The sequence below is a fragment of the Poromitra crassiceps genome (assembly GCF_964638095.1).
Source record: "Poromitra crassiceps genome assembly, chromosome: 11".
Taxonomy (NCBI): Eukaryota; Metazoa; Chordata; class Actinopteri; order Beryciformes; family Melamphaidae; genus Poromitra; species Poromitra crassiceps.
The window spans coordinates 15,200,747-15,224,781 of NC_139643.1; the positions used below are offsets into that span (position 1 = coordinate 15,200,747).

Sequence of the window (24,035 nt, forward strand, 5' to 3'; positions counted from 1 at the left end):
AGCATGGTTTCAGCATCAGAAAAAATATTCAGAGATAAACGGCTTTTTGTGAAATTCGATAGAACAGTCACTTTAACCATTCATTTTTGGCATCAGTAAGACCTAAACAATAGTTTTGAACAGTAATTTCCTCCATAACAGCAGTAAACTTCCCTCTGCTCAACTCCTCCCTCCGTGGGCGTTCTTCTTGGCTGCAGCGCCGTGTCACAAGCACTTTCCTACCTGTGCAAATGCACTTTCTCATACTCTCGACCTCTCAAATAAATTTCTGAATAGAAATTAAATTACTCTAAATTATAGCGAAAAAGAAACAAAAAAGAATGGGTTGAAAATCCCATTCTAAAAGCCTTTTATGGCTGTTTCCAATTTGGTGTCGGACTAGGGGGCAGTCCCCGCTTGTCACCAGTCTCATTGCTTTGCTGCTGCTGTGCGGGTGTGAGCCTGTCTGTGCGGCCGCTCTTTGAGGAAGTCTGGTTGGACTCGCTCGCTTCTTGGAGTTTTGGTTGAGGGCTTTGATGAAGCTTTTGCGATTCTGGTCATATTTATGCTGCGTGTTTCAAAGTGTGTCCCACCCGCAATCCACTATGCAAATCTGCAATCCCGCACCGCCAGCAATCAGCGCGAAAACGAAAGCGCCTTCGCCAATCCACCTTCATGAGAATGGCTTCAGTCACACTGCTTTTTGCTTGCCTTCCTCTAGTCAGGAAAGCACTGTCACCACTTAGTGGGTCGGTGGAATGGGTTGTACACGTTGTACACGTCCAATACCTATATAAGAGATGTAAAAGGGTTAAATGCACATCCCACCGTCAAAAAAAAAAAAATTGATTTTTTTTGACGACTCAACTCGTCGCTGGCAGTGAACAGCTGGATTGTGTTTGACGACTCAACTCGTTGTTGGCAGTCAACGTGTTAAGCTGTGGGATGTCCTGTTGTCTCTGCCGGTGTGTTGCTGTCCCAGGTGGCAGCAGTGGAGCGGCGGGAACGCCCGGTGAGGGGTACGAGGGGACGGTAGGGGGTTACCTCCAGCAGCACCAGGCTCAGCTCTCCCTGCAGCAGCAGAACCAAATCCAACAGCTCCAAAATATGCAGCATTACCAGCAGCAACAGCTCATACAGTACCAACAACAGGTCAGTAACATCTGCAGCACTACCAGCAGCAACAGCTCATGCAGTACCAACAGCAGGTCAGTAACATCTCTGCAGCACTACCAGCAGCAACAGCTCATGCACTAACAACAACAGGTCAGTAACATCTGCAGCACTACCAGTACCTGCTGTACCAACACTGTGACACTAGTTGCCCGTTTGTAGCGCCGTTCTCTATCGTTAAGCAGTTGAGACTGCAAGCAGCTGCACGAAACGTCACTATGGCTCAGAAAGTGAGTTTTGAAAGCCAGAGACCTCAGCACCTGCTCACATAGTCCTTGAGACATTTGTATTGATCGACAACGCCTGTAGATATATGATGGTAATTTTGCCCCTTTAAAATTCAAATGAATTCTCTTTTCTCCCCTTCTTTCCTCTCTCTGGGCCTGCAGTCTATGGAACACAGGCTACATAGTGCCTCCCATTCCCTCCAAGTCACTCCCAACAGCACCATCCACAGCCTCGGCCCCCCCACCCACCCCCGCCTGGCTGACCTGTGGGGGGCAGCGCAGGTCGAGGCCCATCAGGTACGGACTGACCGTCTTATTTCCTTCCCTCCTTCCTTCCCTCCGCTGTCCTGTAGAGAGGAGCCTCGTGGAGATATTTCCTTATTTCTTAGAAATGTAGCCTGGTAAACCATCCGGTCACGTGAACTCACATTTCATTCTGCGGGACCGTGTGGCCTCCAGGCCGGCCCGGGTGTTTTCAGAATTTACAAAGTGCACGAGCCAATCAGGGACCTGCCTTGTACTGTAGTTAACGTCATAACCGGCCAATCAGAGACGCTGTTGGCAAAACTGTAATGGCTGCCCGACTCAATGACTGGATCCGAAGCCGACTGGCTGAAGGACTGGATTTGGCGATTTGATTGGCTGAAGTTCTCGTCTGTCGAGGCAAGTACTCACCGCCCACTGAAATAACTGTGGGCGGTCCAGAGTCCAGACTGATACGCAGAGCGAAACAGATTGTGAGATCACCAATCAGATGCTTTTAACCAGGCTACAGTAAATACACTTTATTGAGCCCTCTTCCAGTTTAAAGCAGTGGGGGAAAAAAGTCAAGCAGTTAAACCAACCCTTGTACCTGCTGCAGGTGGACATTGTGGGGCAGCTGAGTGGGGCGATGGCTGAAGTGGTCGGGGGAGGGGTTGAGACAGTCGGGGAGGAGCCTGAGCCGGAGTCTGAAGCCATCTCCGAGCAGCATGAGTATGAGGAGGAGATGATGAAGGTGAGCTACCTCAGCAGGCTGGGGCATTTATTTTAGAGATGTTATGCAGGACACTTTGATCTAATTTTACTGATGATTCACTGAACACCAAGTCTTCCTTCATCTGGAGCAGGCCAAACTGCCCTGGTTTTGGTTTCTGTAGTATTCTTAGTGTCATAGCTGACATATAAACAAGCCACAGGCAGTTTAAAATTGAGGTTAGAATGGATTATATGAAATTACAAGGTGAGATTATATAACAAAATATACCATATAAATCTCTGGATGTAAAGACGGATATAACACCTTAATTGATTGAGTTACAGAGCAAATTTTAAATAGGACAAAATCTGGGTCATAATATAATGTAATGCAATATTTGGATAAAGGTTAGATTATTATCACTGTTACGGTTATTATTATTATTATTATTACAGTTATGATCAGGATTACATAAAGTCTTTGATTTCAAAATTACATATTCACCAATTGGCACTAAAATTTGGGATAGGACAAAGTTAAAAGAAATGATGGTAGCCTACTTTAGTAAACTAATATCCTTGGTTGACAAGATTTTCAAAGTAGATCCTCTCTATATCTTAGAAAATTAAGGAAACTATAAAAAAAAAATGATATAGAGTATACCATTTTGTCTTCTTGTTCATGAGTACCATGGTGTAACTTTGCCTAACACACACTGACGATACGATACAACTGTAAATGCAGTGCGTCTCCAATCCCATAGCAACTACAGAATTCAACTTTCAGGCCTGAATCCAACCAGGAAGTGCATGTAAATCAAACAGCTTGAATCCAACCAGGAAGTGCATGTAAATCAAACAGCTTGAATCCAACCAGGAAGTGCATGTAAATCAAACAGCTTGAATCCAACCAGGAAGTGCATGTAAATCAAACAGCTTGAATCCAACCAGGAAGTGCATGTAAATCAAACAGCTTGAATCCAACCAGGAAGTGCATGTAAATCAAACAGCTTGGACAGACGGACATAAATATTATGAGAGGAGCTGATGTGCCCCGAAATTACAATCATTTTGCAAAGGACTGAAATCCATTTCAGTCTAATTCTATGGCCAGACCAGTTGTAATATATTGTCATGCCATGGTGTCTTTGGGTCATTAACAAACACAATTCATTCTGTTATTTCTCTACGATTTTTTTGGGTACTGCTATTTTACATTGAAGTCAACGGCGAGTGGCTTGTGTTTTCCTCTTAAAAGGGGGCGGGACCAGATTGCCGATCTATCGTATCTTATCTCAAACACGCATCATTTCCTGTTTTGACAGGTAGAGGAAGTCATGTTAACCTTGGAGCCGGAGCCATGCTCTTTGACCCCGTCCCCCCTGAGGGAGGAGGCCCACCAAAACGGCGGCTTGAGCCCGGGAGCGCCAGCACAGATCGCCCAATCCGTCTACGAGAGGAAACCGTTCGACGTCACGCCATGCATCCTCCAATCATGGGAGAAGGACGAGGAGGCAGAGGAGGGCTCCATTGTTGTCGTGGCAACCAACTGAGGGTCGCTGTTTGCGCGCAGCGTCCAGAGAGACTGACAACACGGAAGAAAATACTCCAATAATCAATCAATCAACCTATTCTATCCCACCTCCTTCCCAACTATTTAACCCACTTTGAGATGGAGAAAAATGTGTGAAGACATTTTCAGAAGGAAATGCTGGATGTAATGAGTAACATTAATTAGACCACAGACCGAATATCAACATAACTGTCCCCAAGAGACTGAGGCAATTGTGGAATATTCTATATGTGAGAAAATGGACAAATCCAAGTCCAGGGCAGTATGAGAGACCTTACTTCGGGTCACTGCTGAATAGCTGTGTGAGAATGTTCTAAGATGGACAACCAAGTGGTCTGGACCAATCAGACCAAAGGAACCAGGACTGGGAGATCAAACAGTGGATGGATGGATGGATGTGATACTAGGAGGTGCAAGGAACAGAAAGACAAGGAGGTTCTGGTTGAAAATGTCAGTGCAATACAAAGAACATGGAGACAAGAACCACAGCTGGGTCAAACGGTAGGGGAGAGTGGGGTGAGTTGTGCCAGTGGGGAAGTTGTGCCACCCCTTGTATCTAGAGAACCATAGAAGAAATTGGTCATGTGACCACACATTTTTGAAGAGGCATCCATTTTACTCACTCTGCAAAGAAGGGAGGCAGATGGCACAAGAGCTAAGCACATTTAAGTTCAAAAAACTGTTTTTTGCCTCTCAAAGTAAATTTTTTATGATCAAGGTTTATTGATTGTTGTGTCTGAACAATTATAGACAAGCTTGAAAACATTTCACACATGTGTTAGTGTTTTAGTAAGCTACAATATGAGGCTATACTGTTAGCATGATGTTAGCTCCAAACCAGCTATATGACACAAGTTTGTTAAAATGGTGGGGATGGGGTGATTTGTGCCAAAAGCCTGGGTTAAGTTGTGCCAGTGCAGTTGCAGTTGATTTAGTGAAATTTTATTTAATTTTGTTCTTAAATGTTTAAATAGACCTTGTTGAAGAATATTGCAGTATTGGCAAGTGTAGCCTGGCTCTGTGATAGTTGATTTTGTTCATTTTGAACATAATTTTTATTTCTGAAAATGTTAAATATGTAGGTCAACTGCTGCTACCGTTTAGCCTTGTTTAACCCTGTTATAGTACACTGGACTTTAGTGTTATCTTTATTTTGTCTTGCTTTGATATAGCATTACAGTATATGAGATGAAAATGTTCTGTTTTACTTCAGTAATCAATGGCACAATTTACCCCAACGTATTCTCTCCAAAGGCACAACTTACCCCGCACCGGGGGCAAGTTGTGCCAAGAGACCACTTTTTTAAGAATAGCCATATTTTTTTAACAGTTTATTTAAGATCCAAAGGGAGTGTTCCCAGTGGTGCACAACATCCTGAAATATATTTACATATTGTAGTTGGAGGCATTACTGTCATGCCCTCACTTTAAAGACACCTCAAGTAAAAAGTGGCACAACTCACCCCACTCTCCCCTACTTGCACATAATACATAGTGTTTGGTTTAAGCTGTTTGAGCAGGAGAAGGCAGGGTTTTTTTTGTAGACATTGTAGGGCCAGAAAGTTTAAAGACAGTCACAGAGAGAACGGTTTGATATTCAAATGAGTGTACTTTTCTGTGATTGACAACTTACCTGACCCTATAGCGGAGATGCCCCGATGTGGTAATCTCCGCCCATCTGGCACTGCAAGCAAGTTAAAACAAACACTGAAGTACATATGTGCACAGTATGCTCTTTCCCCTTGGTCTGGACACAACCAAACGAAAGTGCATGCTTTTTAACAGTGACCGAGCCCTAACAGTATCACACAGTATATAGTAATAATATATCAAATTGTGTTTTTTTTTTATAAAACAGAAAAATTCCAATAAACTAAGTGATGTATTTGTATGAATGTAAGAATGTATGTATAGTACGTATGTATGTTTGTATGAATGTAGCTTTGCGTGTCAAATATATATATTCTGGCAAACAGATTATTCTTGGCGCTGTTCTGTTCCACCGTGTCTTATGCATGTTCACTCTCACACACACACACACACACACACACACACACACTAGTTCTGCACATTCGCAAACAAAGAAATCCGAGTCAGACTCAAGTCGATCTGAATTGCTTGAGACTTGACGTGATGCATCAAGAAAAGACTTGACTTGGGCTCTGGTGACTTGACTTGTACTTTGATGACTTGAACTTTGATGACTTGAAAAGGCCACTCCACTTGAAGTTATCCTATTAAAACTATTATTACATTGAAAAGTCCTAGATATTTAGTTTTCTTAAAGATATTAAATTGTTACTGGTCTCTTGATTTGTTCCGATTTGACTTTCTGTTTTACATGTATATTTTGTCTTGGTATTCTATATACATTTAGACTTGAGACTTGATCTAAGACCTGTGCCCTTTGTTGGTCCTCTGATGGATAGAGACGTTGCTTGGAAACCACATCCCGTCAATAGTATGGAGGCAAACGTCCACAGATGCAGACACGCTCCGGTGCCCCCCCCATTCTCTCCTTGTACTCGGCCAATTCCCCCTGCTGTCCCAGTCGTTGCTTCACCCCCTCTGCAGATGTAGGCACCCAAACTGACCAGAGGAGGCACTAGTGCAGTGACCAGGACTCACACCCCACCAGCTTCCCACCCGCAGACACGGCCAAAAGTGTCTCTAGGAAAACGTCTGACCAAGGCGATTGTGTAAAGGTTTTTAAACAAACGTTTTTTCAGTGCATGTGCATGCAAATAAGCATGTGACCTGTTTTGAACCCACCCCTCAATTAATCAGAATAGAGAATCGTTAAAAACCGGAAATCAATAAGCAGAATTGGAATGGTTAAATTGTAACCCCAAACCTAATTAAGACAAGCTCCAGTGATTTTGTTGAATCTTTAACGCATAACAGATATTAGCTCATCTTTGCCCTACCTGACTGAGCAGAGCTTTCTCTCCAGGAGAAACTGGGCTGTGACAGCTCTGTCTGTCTGCTGCTAAATGTGCTCCTCACATCTCTGACCTGGATAAACACATACCAAGAAATGATGAAGGGCAAACAATTAAAGCAGATTCCTTTATCAAACTTTATTTGGCTACATCATTCAGTTTGACAAATTCTGAGAAAATATTTGACTCTACCAAAAAGATGAATAAATAAATAAATAAATAATTAAGTAAATGTAGTAAACCGAAACTGGAGACAGACAAAAGAGACGAGTTAGACCTGTACAGACCCGTCTCTCAGCAGAGACACAGAGAAGACTTTAATTCACACTGACATCAAAAGACTTTGAAATGGGCAAGTTTAAAGACTTTTAAGGTGGCACCTGAGAACGTGTCTTCAGGGAGATAATCAAGAGATGAGAAGACATTAAGAGGAGGGAGTGATGACAATGAGGACAGAGGTTGAACAACTCAAATCTCTTAACAAGTCAACGACTCTTCACATGAATGGCTCATGTTCTTTCCTCTCTGCACAGTACTGTACCATGGCTGTTCATTGGATCTGATGAGCTGGATCTGAGATGTGGCACTTGCCCCTCCTTCTCTAAGTGAGTCCAGATTCCAAAAATACACTAGGAAGCTGATAGTTTGGTGACCAATGTCCAATCATTGCACATCGATCAAATATCAAATATGTCTTGCCATCCATTGCTTCTCTACTTTGTCCCCAGAAATCTAGTTTGCTTATATCAGAGGTGTTTGTATGTTTTAAGGTGATGTTGAAATTTGGTAGGCCACAGATCCGGCCAATAGAAAACGAGTATTTCACTTTCCCGCCACTTATTCACAATTATTGGTGAACATTCTCTTCGTTCCATTGGAAAAAAGTTTCCTCCGACCGGATTTCAGTGCTTCACTTGATGAAGGCCTGCTGACCGAACCGTCTGTTCATTCAATAAAAAATATATTCTCCAGAGAAGGCGAGACAGTGTGCAGGAGTTTCTGTTCTACTGAGTGTTTCACTTGTTCAAACTGAACAGTTCAATAAACATTTAACATTTACATTTTAGAATGTGCGAGGCTGCAGCCATAAGGTCACTGTGATGAGACGCACTGTGAGGCTGCAGCCACAAGGTGACTGTGATGAGATGCACTGTGAGGCTGCAGTCACAAGGTCACTGTGATGAGACACACTGTGAGGCTGCAGCCACAAGGTCACTGTGATGAGACGTACTGTGAGGCTGCAACCACAAGGTCACTGTGATGAGATGCACTGTGAGGCTGCAGCCACAAGGTCACTGTGATGAGACGTACTGTGAGGCTGCAACCACAAGGTCACTGTGATGAGATGCACTGTGAGGATGCAGTCACAAGGTCACTGTGATGAGACGCACTGTGAGGCTGCAACCACAAGGTCACTGTGATGAGATGCACTGTGAGGCTGCAACCACAAGGTCACTGTGATGAGATGCACTGTGAGGCTGCAGTCACAAGGTCACTGTGATGAGACGTACTGTGAGGCTGCAACCACAAGGTCACTGTGATGAGACGTACTGTGAGGCTGCAGTCACAAGGTCACTGTGATGAGACGTACTGTGAGGCTGCAACCACAAGGTCACTGTGATGAGATGCACTGTGAGGATGCAGTCACAAGGTCACTGTGATGAGACGCACTGTGAGGCTGCAACCACAAGGTCACTGTGATGAGATGCACTGTGAGGCTGCAACCACAAGGTCACTGTGATGAGATGCACTGTGAGGCTGCAACCACAAGGTCACTGTGATGAGATGCACTGTGAGGCTGCAGTCACAAGGTCACTGTGATGAGATGCACTGTGAGGCTGCAACCACAAGGTCACTGTGATGAGATGCACTGTGAGGCTGCAACCACAAGGTCACTGTGATGAGATGCACTGTGAGGCTGCAGTCACAAGGTCACTGTGATGAGACGTACTGTGAGGCTGCAACCACAAGGTCACTGTGATGAGACGTACTGTGAGGCTGCAGTCACAAGGTCACTGTGATGAGACGCACTGTGAGGCTGCAGCCACAAGGTCAGAACTGTGATGAGACACACTGTGAGGCTGCAGTCACAAGGTCACTGTGATGAGACGTACTGTGAGGCTGCAACCACAAGGTCACTGTGATGAGATGCACTGTGAGGCTGCAACCACAAGGTGACTGTGATGAGACGCACTGTGAGGCTGCAGTCACAAGGTCACTGTGATGAGATGCACTGTGAGGCTGCAGCCACAAGGTCACTGTGATGAGATGCACTATGAGGCTGCAGCCACAAGGTCACTGTGATGAGACACACTGTGAGCTGCAGTCACAAGGTCACTGTGATGAGATGCACTGTGAGGCTGCAGTCACAAGGTCAGAACTGTGATGAGACACACTGTGAGGCTGCAGTCACAAGGTCACTGTGATGAGACGTACTGTGAGGCTGCAACCACAAGGTCACTGTGATGAGATGCACTGTGAGGCTGCAACCACAAGGTGACTGTGATGAGACGCACTGTGAGGCTGCAGCCACAAGGTCACTGTGATGAGACACACTGTGAGGCTGCAACCACAAGGTCACTGTGATGAGATGCACTGTGAGGCTGCAGCCACAAGGTCACTGTGATGAGATGCACTATGAGGCTGCAACCACAAGGTCACTGTGATGAGACACACTGTGAGGCTGCAGCCACAAGGTCAGTGCAGAATTTGGAGGTCGTTTTGGGGCCTTGGTGCTGATCTCACACGGTGGACTGAGCCACTCTATTAGCCTGCTGCTGCCCAAAAATCAATAGCTGCTGCTCTCGTCCAGTAATAACATGTTTTCTTCTTAAGATAAGTATATGGTCATGTCAAAATGGATTTGATTGCTGCCATTGCTGTATTACATGAAGGTGGAAAATTGCTGCAGCACTGTGAGGCTCAAGGAGCTGTATGGGACAAATGTCTTACCTACAAAACAGGCAATAAGACTGACCTTTAATCCTATGTAAACAAATACAGGGCGTATGAAAGAAACATGGATAGATAGGGATGGGCAGAGTGAAGCAACTGTTGTGTTTTAATCCACTACTATGTGAGAGTCTGTCACATGACAAGACAGCACCAGTGAGGGAGAGTCTGTCACATGACAAGACAGGACCAGTGAGGGAGGGACGGTAAAAAGACATTATGCCAAATGGTAAACACACTATTTGCTTCCAAATCTTTGCTCTAACTTGACAAGGGCTGGGAGAGGAAAAGGGGTAACAGAGAGACAAATTAAGACCAGTAAAAGTGAACTAAAATATCACTCACATCATAAAAAATAAATGTTTCCTTTATAAAAAAAACACACAAAAACAAACGTCACTCATATCTAATTTAAACAATAGGCTCATCTTCACTGTCTTCAGGGAGTCCCTGTATGGGCCTCAGGGAGGAGAGAAGGAGGGAGGAGGGAGGGGGAGGAGAGGGGTCAGGGGGAGGAGAGGAGGAGGGAGGAGAGGGGACAGGGGGAGGAGAGGAGGAGGGAGGAGAGGGGACAGGGGGAGGGGAGGAGGAGGGAGGGAGTGAGAGGCCGTTCTCCAACTCCATCCTCACACCCTCGATCCACACCTCCGCCTCCTCTTCCTGATGCTGATGATGCTGGTGTTGAGAGTGGGAGAGAGGCAAGATTATTATCGTTAAAGAAAACTACCGAAATAACAAAAACCAGGTGTGATTTTTCCCCCCTCGTTAACTGGAAACAAAAACCAAAAACGAGGCTGTACAAAAAACAACGATAACTGTAACTGTATTGTGTGTTTACAAAACTAACTAAAATAAACTTAAAATAAAATTACAGAGAAAATGTCTTGATTTTCTCTCTCAAATTCACCAAGGATTCCAAGGACTCGTGGGAACCCCTGATGAAAACTAATGAAAAAGGCAAAACTATAAACACCTGGGAGAGAGGGGTGGAGGAGGGAGGCTGGGGTGGAGCTGAGGGAGGGGAGGCTGCGGCGGGGGAGGGCGGTGCGGTGGAGGGAGGTGGAGGTGGAGGTGGCGGAGGCTTGGGGGAGTTGTGGCTGCTGATGTCACGGAAGCTGGCCAGAGGGGGGCGGAGCCTCACGCCTTTGCGGGTGGAGCCCTCAATGGCCTTCTGAAGCTGGAGGAGGAAGAGGAGGACGAAGAGGGAGGGAAAGAGTAAGGGAGGGGAGGGGAGGGAGAGGAAGATTGAAATGGAGATACTTTATTTTTTTTATTTCATAATTTAATTAGAAGATAAACCCCTTGAGATGTACCAGCTCGTTTTTCGAGGAGGTCCTAAGGCACAAAACAGCTCATTTAATGAGACACAAAGAAAACAGAAGTGCTAATAAACAGCAGTTACTACGATTATAACTACCGTAAATTCCGGACTATAAGGCGCACCGGTATATAAGCCGCAGCACCAAAATTGACTATTTTTTTCTTATATAAGCCGCACCGGTCTATAAGCCGCGGGTGTTTTGATGTTTAATTACCATATGTAATGGTTCGTGCACAGAGAGGAATGTCGGGAAAGAGATGGCTGTTTGGGGAAGCTCCCATTTATTAACATTTCAACAAAACAAGCATTACGGTAGGCTATAAGAAGCTCCCATTTATTAACATTTCAACAAAATAAATACCGTAGCTATAAAAAATAAAACAATAATAATAATAATAAAACAATCCTCAAAAGGATAATGTGCTGTAAACAATAAAACAATCCTCAAAAGGATAGGGACGGCATTAGCTCGGGAGGTAGAGCAGGTCGGCCAATGACTCAAGGGTTGGCGGTTCGAATCCCGCTCCTTCCCAGCTGTTGTCGTTGTGTCCTTGGGCAAGACACTTAACCCTCATTGCCTCGTATGAATGGGTATGAATGTCTATGAATGTTGGTGGTGGTCGGAGGGGCCGTAGGCGCGAAATGGCTGCCACGCTTCCGTCAGTCTTCCCCAGGGCAGCTGTGGCTACATCACCCGTAGCTTACCACCACTGGTACGAATGGTGTGAATGAATAATGATTCCTGTGAAGCGCTTTGGGTGTCTAGAAAAGCGCTATATAAATCCAATCATTATTAAAGTGCTGTAAACAATAAAACAATTCTCAAAAGGTTAAGGTAAGGTGCAGTAAACAAATTAACTGGAAAACAATAATATAACAATCCTCAAAAGGATAAGGTGCTGCCAACAATGAAACCAGGTACCGTAATCCTTGTCTTCATCTTTTAGGTGAAGGTGCAGCAAACGGCTGTAAACAGAGTCAAAGTCAAGTCACTAATCCTCGTCTTCCTCTTCTTCCTCCGTACTGAAACCAGCAAAGTCCTCAACTTCAGTGTCGGAAACGAACAGGTTCAGGGTGGCTTCGTCAACCACTCTCCTCTCTCCTTCGTTGTCGCTCTCAAAACCAACGAACTCCTCTTCGTCACTGTCGGAATCGAACAGCCTCTGAAGGCCCTCAGCTGTGGCGGCGTCCTCCTCTTCATCACGCAGCAGTCCAGCCTTTCGGAACCCGTTGGTGATCGTGGATGTTTTCACACTCCTCCACGCTGTCAGGACCCACTGGCAAACTTGAGCGAAAGTTGCTTTTCGCATGCGCCCTGTTTTTGTGAATGATTTGTCGCCGCTCGTCATCCACGTCTCCCACTCAACGCGTAGTGCCACTTTGAATGCACGATTGACACTGATGTCGAGTGGCTGCAGATGCTTCGTTGTGCCCCCAGGAATCACAGCTGGAATGGAGTTTGTGGTCTTGATGGCTGCTTTCACGGAATCTGTTATATGAGCCCTCATGCTGTCGAGAACGAGCAAAGCTTTCTTTTGGTGAAAGAATCCTCCAGGGCGCTTGACGTAGCACTCAGCCAACCACTCCTTCATGACACTTTCCATCATCCACCCTTTCTTGTTGACTCTGAGGCATATCCCACTGGGAATTTTCTCTTTCGGCATCGTAATCCGCTTGAAAATCACCATTGGCGGCAGCTTTACTCCAGATGCTGTGCAGCCGAGAACACAAGTGAAATTCGTTCTCTCGTGCCCAGTGGTTCTCAATGTGATCGACGATTCACCTTTCTTGTTAACAGTGCGAGTGAGTGGCAGGTCGAACGTCAAAGGCACTTCATCCATGTTTATGATCTGCTCCGGTTCGATGGAATATTCCTTGATCTTCCTTTGTGTGAATTCGCCGAAGTTTGTGATTTTCTCCTGGTAGTCGGGAGGGAGTTGCTGGCACACAGTCGTCCGCGCCCTGACGGACAGTCCCTTTCGTCTCATGAATCGGAAGCACCAAGATGGCCCACCTCTGAAATGTTCAATTTTCATTTCGGTGGCGACTGTTTTGGCCTTCAGTCGGATCTGCACCGTGGAAACGCCTCGGCCGTCTGCTCTCTGGGTCAACACCCAGTCTTCAAGGGAATCTTCAAGTTCCGGCCATCTGCTTTTATGACCTCTGAAGGACTTTTTGGTCTTCTTGCACTGAGACAGTTCCTCCTGCTGCTTCTTCCAACGTCTCACCATCGACTCATTGATGCTCAGGGTACGCGCTGCTGCTCTGTTTCCCTCTTTTAGTGCGAGATTGACTGCTTTCAGCTTGAAAGCTGCGTCGTGTGAATTTCTGCGTACCTTCCCCATGGTAAGTGAGAGACTGCTCGTCTTGTTGTGATTCCGGGCGGCTGATGAACTTTGAACCGGTAGGAGTAACCGGTTGATTTCCGCCAATGATGTCAAGTCTTTAATACACAAAGGCAATTCAAGGTGCTTTACAAAAAAATAATCGAAAAAACAAGCAGCAAAGCAATGCACATAAAATGTGCTGATGAAGCTGTGTAACCTGTAAAATCCATCGATTTTGGAGGTCACCGAGTGGCCGTTTGCTTACCGTAATTACCATATGTAAGGGTTCACGCACAGAGGGGATTGTTGGCTGTTTGAGGAAGCTCCCATTTACCGTATTACCGTAACATTTCAACAAAACAACATAACACAACACCACCTTTGTTTATTTCGACAGTGCACACAGTGTCCGCGGTGTGGTGAAAAGAGGGCAACAGAGGAAATTAAAACAGAAGTGGATTTATAGGTAGAAAGAGTGCTAAAAAAGAGAGATTTTATTTGTATTTGTATTTTTTTTTCTGAAAAAATCCATAGATAAGCCGCACCGTTATATAAGCCGCAGGGGCCAAAAAACGGGAAAAAAGCCGCGGCTTATAGTCCGGAATTTACGGTACTGTTGTTGTGCGGAGCAGCCATCTTGATTTTTGAGGTCGGGGCTGCTGAGGCTCCTGCGAGTTTGGAATGGGAAATACCAGCTGTGGTGATGTCACCGTCCCAGATCATGACCTTTGAACCGTCAGATTACCAGTTCCCAGTTATAAAGGAATGCCCCAGAAAAGACGGTGGAAGGAAGAGAAGAGAAAGGGGAGAAGGAGATGCAGTAAGGCAGGGGTTCCCAAACTGTTTTTGGTTTTGTGACCGCACGTTGGTGTCACGAAAATCTAGGGACCTCAGACATTCAAATTTCGGCACATCGGTAATATCATCAGTGACATCATCAAGATGTTACATGGAACAGTGTGCTGACTCCCCCAACCCCCCCGAATTCTGACTTTAATCTCAGAACTCTTCTGACTGTTTTTCTCTGATTCCCCCACAATTCTGACATTAAACTCAGAATCCTGATTTAAACTCAGAACTCAAATACATGTTTCATATGTGGCCCTAATCCTCTTCAGTAGTTTTAAATTGTGTAAATATATATATTTTGTGTTATTATTATTATTTTCTTCAGGCGATCCCATTTGAATTGTGGGCCACGACCCCCAAAGGTTGAGAACCACTGCAGTAAGGGCTTAAGAAAGGGGAGATGGAGGGAGACACAGGGGAAGTGGGTAAGGAAGGACCACAGGAGAGAAGGGAAGGAACCTGTACTGTGGGGGGTGCAGGGAGGGAAGAGGAGGCTGAGAACATAGATAGGAAAACTACTGAGAAGGATGGAGAGAAGGGAAGGACAGAGAGAAGATGAAGGTAAGGAAGAGGGGAAGGCAGAGAGACGGAGAAATGACTCAACAAATGAAGTAAATCAAACAGCCTGAGAACACACACACACACCACACACACACAAGCCTGAGACACACAGAGGATATTGTATCGGATAACAAAACACTCTCACACACACACACACACACACAAGCCTGAGACACACAGAGGATATTGAGTCTGGTAACAAAACACTCATCCATAATTCAAAAAGCTTTATGAGATTCCCGAGTAAACCATGAACAAAAACCAATTGGATTTTTGTCTGGGTTTTTTTACACACACACACACACACACACACACACACACACACACAGAGAGATAAATGAACTCCCTTACCTCTTTCAGTGCCACCACGCCCACCAGTTTGCCGATGCTGGTGACATAAGCATGACTTAGGCCCAGTAATGAGAATAATGTGTGGGTCTGCAGAGACAAAATCCAAAGGTCACGCGTCAAATTACCACCAAATTCCCCCTCTCACACCCACCATTTACAGGTTTCTCTGCTCTTCCCTGTCGTGATGCAACAACAAGCACGTGCAGAGGGGGGCGCTAGGGGTGCCCGAGCATCTGCCCATTTTCCCCTGATGCCCAAAAACTTTTTTGAAGAAAAAAAACACACACACAAAAATGTTTTACAGTGAAGGCATGCCCAGCACCCTTCAAGAAGAACTTATAACAATAAATAACAATTGATCAATAAATAAAATGTCCGGACTGTTGACACATGTTGACTTTTCAACCAGAAGTTAAGTAATCGTCTGCGTCTCTGTGACGTGCACAATATCTTTTTTCCCAGGATGGCGAAGGCATGACCCGCCCTTCTCTGCCTCTCTCGTAACGGACAAGCCCGTCTTTTATTGTCACACGAACACCACAACACATGCATGCGGCCACAACACACTCATGCTGACGGTGGCCGGTGAAAAGTGTCCTCTGCATTTAACCCATCCAGGCATGTCCTTTCCTCCGGGGGGCAGGCCAGGAGCAGTGGTCGCTTTCTCGTACAGCGCCCGGGGACCAACTTCGGATGTTGTCGTCACTGGTCGGATGACGATGACGATCTGATCTTCTGCATGTTTTTAGTGGGGGGGGGGGGGGGGGGGGGGGTTATATACGGAGGAACCCCCTGGGGGAGCACGGGGAGAACATGCAAACTCCACACAGAAAGGCCCTTACGACGAGATACCCCACCTGGGAAGTAGGCACTGAAGATATGGGGGGGAACACAACCACAGCGCCCACAGTGTCCCAGGCGAGAATCGAACTCAGGACCTTCTGACTGTGAGGCGACAGCTCTACCACTGAGCCACCGTGCCCCCAGTGCCCTGATTGGCCTAGCGTCAAACGTTGTTGATCCAATCACATTCACTTGGCTATCCTATCCTGTGTCTCTCCTCGTCTCCTGCACCAATCAGAGGCAGAGATGGGCGGGTCATTCCTTCGCCATCCTTCCCACTGCAACACCTGCCGAGCTCCGACTGACTGGCGGATCAGCAACAGTGAAACCGCGGTGTTGTGCCCTTTTTTAACTTTTGAGCCCCTGCCCCTCTAAGATTCACTTGAATAGCAGCACAGTAAGTAATTAGATTACTAACGAGACATTTGACTTAGTGCAAATATGTACAGTAGCACAGTGATCACATCAATAGTAGAAGACAAAGCAATACAGAAAGACAATCTCAAAGTAAAAAGTCCTTTAAAGTGACATGTGATGGGGGAGTAGCGTGGTGGGAGGAGGGGTAGGACAGTGTCCGTGGGGAGTCCCCCAGCCCCCAGACAAAGGCAAATTGGCAGCAGGCAGCACGAGGTGCACCACAGAGAGAGAAGCCATTCAGTGCGTTTCCATGACACAAAATATTGGGCGCACTGGTTCATATTGTGGTTAAGGTCACACTTAAGATAAGCTCTTTCTATGCGTCATCGTATCCTGATGGCAAAGTCTGTCTGCATGAATAAACACAATCATGTGAATATTAGCATGAGAAAGAAATGACACAAACGGGACAAGGTGTTTATATGCTTCTGTATCCTGGATCATATCTGCATTTTCAAAACAAATGAGCTTGTCAGGGCTACGGAAATAAATGGATTATGGAGAATGGAATATATTCATCATCAAGAGAAAACTCAATGATAGAATAATATTTGAATCATAATGTGCATGTAAAAGCATTCAGTAATAAGTGCTACATTAATCAGATTTAGCTAAAATTCGGTTAGCTCACATTTAAAACTGCGCTGCGGTTCGTTAGGACTGAGCACAGCCAGCAGGTCCTCCTGCTTTGAAAGCCGAGCAGAACAAAATAAGTCTGGAATCATGCTCTTATCCAGCCGTTTCTTCATGTGTTCTGAAATGGATAGTTGTGATGTTTTGATGTGGGGTTGTATGAGGTACTTGCCAACAGTGGACTACATGCACAACGTAGCTGGCGTGGTCCCAGTTTGGAGAAATGGAGACGAGCAGCGTCAGGCAAGTAGAGCCGTCTGCTGAGTGTGAACAGGGTCACGAGCAAAAACGTTAAAAAAAATCGAACGACTATGCCTCCGCCATTAGTTCATTATTGAGTCCAAATCACCATTTGAGGCAAATTGGAAGAAATTCCATCAAGACATTCCTGTGATATTGCGTTAGAGCTTGAAAATGGCATTCGAGAGGTCACAGTGACCTTGAAGTTTGATCATCAAAATGTAATCAGTTCATCCTTGAGGCCAAGTTAATGTTTGAGGCAAATTTGATGAAATTCCGTCAAGGCATTCCTGAGATATGGCGTTAACAAGCTTGAAAATGGCATTGGAGAGGTCACAGTGACCTTGACCTTTCATCACCAAAATCTAATCCTTTCATCCTTGCGCCCAAGTCGACGTTTGAGCCAAATTGGCAGAAATTCCATCAAGCAGTTCTTGAGATATCGCTTTAACGAACTTGGTAAAGGCATTCGTGAGGTCACAGTGACCTTGACCTTTGACCACCAAAATCGAATCAGTTCATCCTTGAGTCCAAGTCGATGTTTGAGGCTAATTTGATTAAATTCCGTCCAGGCATTCGTGAGATATCGCGTTAACAAGCTTAAAAATGGCATTTGAGAGGTCACAGTGACCTTGACCTTTGACCACCAAAATCTAATCAGATCATCCTTAAGTCTAAGTCGATGTTTGAGGCAAATTTGATGAAATTCCGTCAAGGCATTCATGAGATATCGCGTTAACAAGCTGGAAAATGGCGTTTGAGAGGTCACAGTGACCTTGACCTTTGACCACCAAAATCTAATCAGTTCATCCTTGAGTCCAAGTCGATGTTTGAGACAAGTTTGATTAAATTCCGTCAAGGCATTCCTGAGATATCGCGTTAACAAGGTTGAAAATGGCGTTCGAGAGGTCACAGTGACTTTGACCTTTGACCACCAAAATCTAATCAGATCATCCTTGAGTCTAAGTCGATGTTTGAGGCAAATTTGATGAAATTCCGTCAAGGCGTTCCTCAGATATCGCGTTAACAAAGATCGTACGGACTTACGGACATACATACGTACTGTACGTACGGACAACCCGGATCCATTATGACTCCGGCCTGGCTATCGCCGGCGGAGGCATAAAAACAGTTCAGGTGCAAAGGTGGAAAGAAATGGTTTGCCAATATAAAAATCAATGGTGGCTCTCAGAGATGTCAGTTAGATTCAGGAGCGACCTGTGATGTGATGAGTATACAAGACAAGAGGAGACTGGCACCTGAAGCTATTACAGGTTGCTACTGTATTCAGGCCAATCAATGCGCTCCATAGGGATATTCAAAACAGAGTGTGTAGTGAGGAGGGGCCAAACACATAAGCTGGACTTTGAGATAGTGTGAAGCAAGCAGAGACCCCTGTTGCCAGGCGAGACCAGTGAGCGCCTAGGTTCGATGCATTCCACCATCCCTGAGGAGCTTCTTATGGTGGAGCACAGCAGGTCAGAGCCATTAACCATTGGCCCAGTTTTATCACTCAATGGCGATGTCGGTTGTTGATGACGTTGTTACTCATTAAAAATGGAAGGTTGCCAGTTTGAATTCTCACAGTACAGCTGTTACTCATTTGGTTTGGCCACTTTACTGCTGGGTTCCCAAGGGTCCTGTGGCGGCTGAGGGGGGCTTTGGTAAAGAACAAATAAAACATTTCAATGACAAACGCCCCCACGGCAGTACAGCAGTAAAGCAGCAAAAGGGCCAAACTAAGAGAGTAACAACTGTAGCTGCAGGTAACATGTGGTCGGAGGAAATAAATGAGTAACACTTTTCCAATTCCTCAACAAATGCTGGATGAGGTTGTATCTGACCCTCCCTCCCGCTCTCCCCTATAAATAAGATTGTGTTCTACTCAGTCATAAATGAAATGTTGTTGTGTCTACCTCCATTTAGGGACAGGAGGACATAGGGTCAATATGTTGTGTCTCTCTCCATTTAGGGACAGGAGGACATAGGGTCAATATGTTGTGTCTCTCTCCATTTAGGGACAGGAGGACATAGGGTCAATATGTTGTGTCTATCTCCATTTAGGGACAGGAGGACATAGGGTCAATAGGTTGTGTCTCTCTCCATTTAGGGACAGGAGGACATAGGGTCAATATGTTGTGTCTATCTCCATTTAGGGACAGGAGGACATAGGGTCAATATGTTGTGTCTACCTCCATTTAGGGACATGAGGACATAGGGTCAATATGTTGTGTCTCTCTCCATTTAGGGACAGGAGGAGATAGGGTCAATATGTTGTGTCTACCTCCATTTAGGGACAGGAGGACATAGGGTCAATATGTTGTGTCTCTCTCCATTTAGGGACAGGAGGACATAGGGTCAATATGTTGTGTCTACCTCCATTTAGGGACAGGAGGACATAGGGTCAATATGTTGTGTCTCTCTCCATTTAGGGACAGGAGGACATAGGGTCAATATGTTGTGTCTATCTCCATTTAGGGACAGGAGGACATAGGGTCAATATGTTGTGTCTCTCTCCATTTAAGGAGGACATAGGGTCAATATTAGGGCTGTGGCGATTCACTTATCTCCCGATTCGATACTATCACGATTCTTGGGTGCCGATTCGATTTATATTGCGATTCTTAAGTATTGCGATTCTACGATTATTGCGATTCGATATTACGATTTATTGCGATTTTTGTTTATTTTTTTCTTTTATTTTTTCAGTTTGTTTGCTTTTTTACACTAGATTAGAACATGGGAAAAGTTTAATCATACACTAGACACTGTATATTATATCATGAGTAGGGCTGGGCGATATAGTTAAAAACAGGGGCGGACTGGGATCAGAATTCAGGCCGGGCATTAGATACCAAGCAGGCCAGGCCGATATGGGCCGACGCGCGTGAAATTTGGGCCGTTTGAAGCCCAATTTGGGCCGTTTGAAGCCAGATTTGGGCCGTTTGAAGTCCAATTTTACAATGAGATGCACCCACTTTAACCCTGAAGTGTAATTATTACTTCAGACTAACTAATAAAGTAATAAAACCACTAGTAAACCAGTAGGCGGTGTCTGGCCTGCTGTTCAGTGAGTGGCCTGACTGCAAGCACAAAAAAAAAAAAAAAATTGCGATTATCGATTCTGGAATAAAAGATTGATTCAAAAAATCGTGACATTAAAAATCGCGACATTAAAAATTGCGATACTTAGGTGAATCGATTTCCCCCCCCACCCCTAGTCAATATGTTGTGTCTCTCTCCATTTAGGGACAGGAGGACATAGGGTCAATATGTTGTGTCTACCTCCATTTAGGGACAGGAGGACATAGGGTCAATATGTTGTGTCTCTCTCCATTTAGGGACAGGAGGACATAGGGTTAATATGTTGTGTCTCTCTCCATTTAGGGACAGGAGGACATAGGGTCAATATGTTGTGTCTCTCTCCATTTAGGGACAGGAGGACATAGGGTCAATATGTTGTGTCTATCTCCATTTAGGGACAGGATGACATAGGGTCAATAGGTTGTGTCTCTCTCCATTTAGGGACAGGAGGACATAGGGTCAATATGTTGTGTCTATCTCCATTTAGGGACAGGAGGACATAGGGTCAATATGTTGTGTCTCTCTCCATTTAGGGACAGGAGGACATAGGGTCAATATGTTGTGTCTCTCTCCATTTAGGGACAGGAGGACATAGGGTCAATATGTTGTGTCTATCTCCATTTAGGGACAGGAGGACATAGGCTCAATATGTTGTGTCTACCTCCATTTAGGGACAGGAGGACATAGGGTCAATATGTTGTGTCTCTCTCCATTTAGGGACAGGAGGACATAGGGTTAATATGTTGTGTCTACCTCCATTTAGGGACAGGAGGACATAGGGTCAATATGTTGTGTCTACCTCCATTTAGGGACATGAGGACATAGGGTCAATATGTTGTGTCTCTCTCCATTTAGGGACAGGAGGAGATAGGGTCAATATGTTGTGTCTCTCTCCATTTAGGGACAGGAGGAGATAGGGTCAATATGTTGTGTCTATCTCCATTTAGGGACAGGAGGACATAGGGTCAATATGTTGTGTCTCTCTCCATTTAGGGACAGGAGGACATAGGGTCAATATGTTGTGTCTACCTCCATTTAGGGACAGGAGGACATAGGGTCAATATGTTGTGTCTCTCTCCATTTAGGGACAGGAGGACATAGGGTCAATATGTTGTGTCTATCTCCATTTAGGGACAGGAGGACATAGGGTCAATATGTTGTGTCTCTCTCCATTTAGGGACAGGAGGACATAGGGTCAATATTAGGGCTGTGGCGATTCACTTATCTCCCGATTCGATACTATCACGATTCTTGGGTGCCGATTCGATTTATATTGCGATTCTTAAGTATTGCGATTCTACGATTATTGCGATTCGATATTACGATTTATTGCGATTTTTGTTTATTTTTTTCTTTTATTTTTTCAGTTTGTTTGCTTTTTTACACTAGATTAGAACATGGGAAAAGTTTAATCATACACTAGACACTGTATATTATATCATGAGTAGGGCTGGGCGATATAGTTAAAAACAGGGGCGGACTGGGATCAGAATTCAGGCCGGGCATTAGATACCAAGCAGGCCAGGCCGATATGGGCCGACGCGCGTGAAATTTGGGCCGTTTGAAGCCCAATTTGGGCCGTTTGAAGCCAGATTTGGGCCGTTTGAAGTCCAATTTTACAATGAGATGCACCCACTTTAACCCTGAAGTGTAATTATTACTTCAGACTAACTAATAAAGTAATAAAACCACTAGTAAACCAGTAGGCGGCGTCTGGCCTGCTGTTCAGTGAGTGGCCTGACTGCAAGCACACAAAAAAAAAAAAAAAAAAAAAAAAAAAATTGCGATTATCGATTCTGGAATAAAAGATTGATTCAAAAAATCGTGACATTAAAAATCGCGACATTAAAAATCGCGATACTTAGGTGAATCGATTTTTCCCCCCACCCCTAGTCAATATGTTGTGTCTCTCTCCATTTAGGGACAGGAGGACATAGGGTCAATATGTTGTGTCTCTCTCCATTTAGGGACAGGAGGACATAGGGTTAATATGTTGTGTCTCTCTCCATTTAGGGACAGGAGGACATAGGGTTAATATGTTGTGTCTCTCTCCATTTAGGGACAGGAGGACATAGGGTCAATATGTTGTGTCTACCTCCATTTAGGGACAGGAGGACATAGGGTCAATATGTTGTGTCTACCTCCATTTAGGGACAGGAGGACATAGGGTCAATATGTTGTGTATATCTCCATTTAGGGACAGGAGGACATAGGGTCAATATGTTGTGTCTCTCTCCATTTAGGGACAGGAGGACATAGGGTCAATATGTTGTGTCTATCTCCATTTAGGGACAGGAGGACATAGGGTCAATATGTTGTGTCTACCTCTATTTAGGGACAGGAGGACATAGGGTCAATATGTTGTGTCTACCTCCATTTAGGGACAGGAGGACATAGGGTCAATATGTTGTGTCTCTCTCCATTTAGGGACAGGAGGACATAGGGTCAATATGTTGTGTCTATCTCCATTTAGGGACAGGAGGACATAGGGTCAATATGTTGTGTCTATCTCCATTTAGGGACAGGAGGACATAGGGTCAATATGTTGTGTCTCTCTCCATTTAGGGACAGGATGACATAGGGTCAATATGTTGTGTCTCTCTCCATTTAGGGACAGGAGGACATAGGGTCAATATGCTGTGTCTCTCTCCATTTAGGGACAGGAGGACATAGGGTCAATATGTTGTGTCTCTCTCCATTTAGGGACAGGAGGACATAGGGTCAATATGTTGTGTCTACCTCCATTTAGGGACAGGAGGACATAGGGTCAATATGTTGTGTCTCTCTCCATTTAGGGACAGGAGGACATAGGGTCAATATGTTGTGTCTATCTCCATTTAGGGACAGGAGGACATAGGGTCAATATGTTGTGTCTCTCTCCATTTAGGGACAGGAGGACATAGGGTAAATGTGTTCACGTCTCCAGTCAGTGTCTTTCATGTGCCATTACCCCCTGTCAAGGTTATCGTGGCTGAATCAAACGGTACAGACGTAAACAACTTAACGAGCGGAGTGTTGGCGCTCTGGGTGACGAGCTCCATTGATATGCTGCTCCTCACCTTTCTGCTTGTATCACAGCACTTCTAAAAATACAGATGGTCTTGGCCACCGTGCGTTCATAGTATGCAGTGAAGCCAATGCACCAAAGTATTTTTATGTTGATTACGATGTACTGAATTTGAAAAGCTGGATGGATTTACCCCACCCTGACCACGCCCCCAGCCAGCTACCCCAGCGTCTATGACGAGACTATTGGCAACAAAATGAACCAAAAAACAATTAACTTGCCCAATAATAATCAAATCTTGAAATACTCTGCACTTTTATAATGCTGCTTAATGTTTTCTAATGTTCTGTTGTGTGTTAAGGAAACCAATTGATTTGCTTCAATCCAGCTGATGAACATGCACATAATTTTTCATAAAAAAAAAACATTTCAAAAAAGTTTGCTTAAAATTCAACAGTTGAATGGAAACAAAGTGAAAGGCAGGGAGTTAGATCATGAAAAAGGTAGATCATGACTCTACTGTCTGAACATGCAACATGTAAGAAACAAAAGGGCTATTCTGATTTCTACTGGGTTACTGTTGTATGCTTTGGTACTAC

General features: G+C 44.8%; 2 protein-coding genes across 2 annotated transcripts in view; one reads left to right on the forward strand and one right to left on the reverse strand.

The window, feature by feature from the left end:
- LOC310784852 (uncharacterized protein) overlaps nucleotides 1-3,889 on the forward strand; it is a gene marked incomplete at both ends in the record, with an annotated part of 47,528 nt that extends 43,639 nt beyond the window's left edge. The window contains 4 exons of the mRNA XM_083645889.1: nucleotides 962-1,131; nucleotides 1,542-1,676; nucleotides 2,242-2,376; nucleotides 3,662-3,889. Coding sequence (XP_083502015.1) covers nucleotides 962-1,131; nucleotides 1,542-1,676; nucleotides 2,242-2,376; nucleotides 3,662-3,889 — 668 coding nt within the window. The remainder of the gene's footprint in view (nucleotides 1-961; nucleotides 1,132-1,541; nucleotides 1,677-2,241; nucleotides 2,377-3,661) is intronic.
- A 6,325-nt stretch (nucleotides 3,890-10,214) lies between these two features.
- LOC310784853 (chloride channel protein 1-like) overlaps nucleotides 10,215-24,035 on the reverse strand; it is a gene marked incomplete at both ends in the record, with an annotated part of 71,640 nt that continues 57,819 nt past the window's right edge. Inside the window, 3 exons of the mRNA XM_083645890.1 lie at nucleotides 10,215-10,361; nucleotides 10,777-10,980; nucleotides 15,213-15,299. Coding sequence (XP_083502016.1) covers nucleotides 10,215-10,361; nucleotides 10,777-10,980; nucleotides 15,213-15,299 — 438 coding nt within the window. The remainder of the gene's footprint in view (nucleotides 10,362-10,776; nucleotides 10,981-15,212; nucleotides 15,300-24,035) is intronic.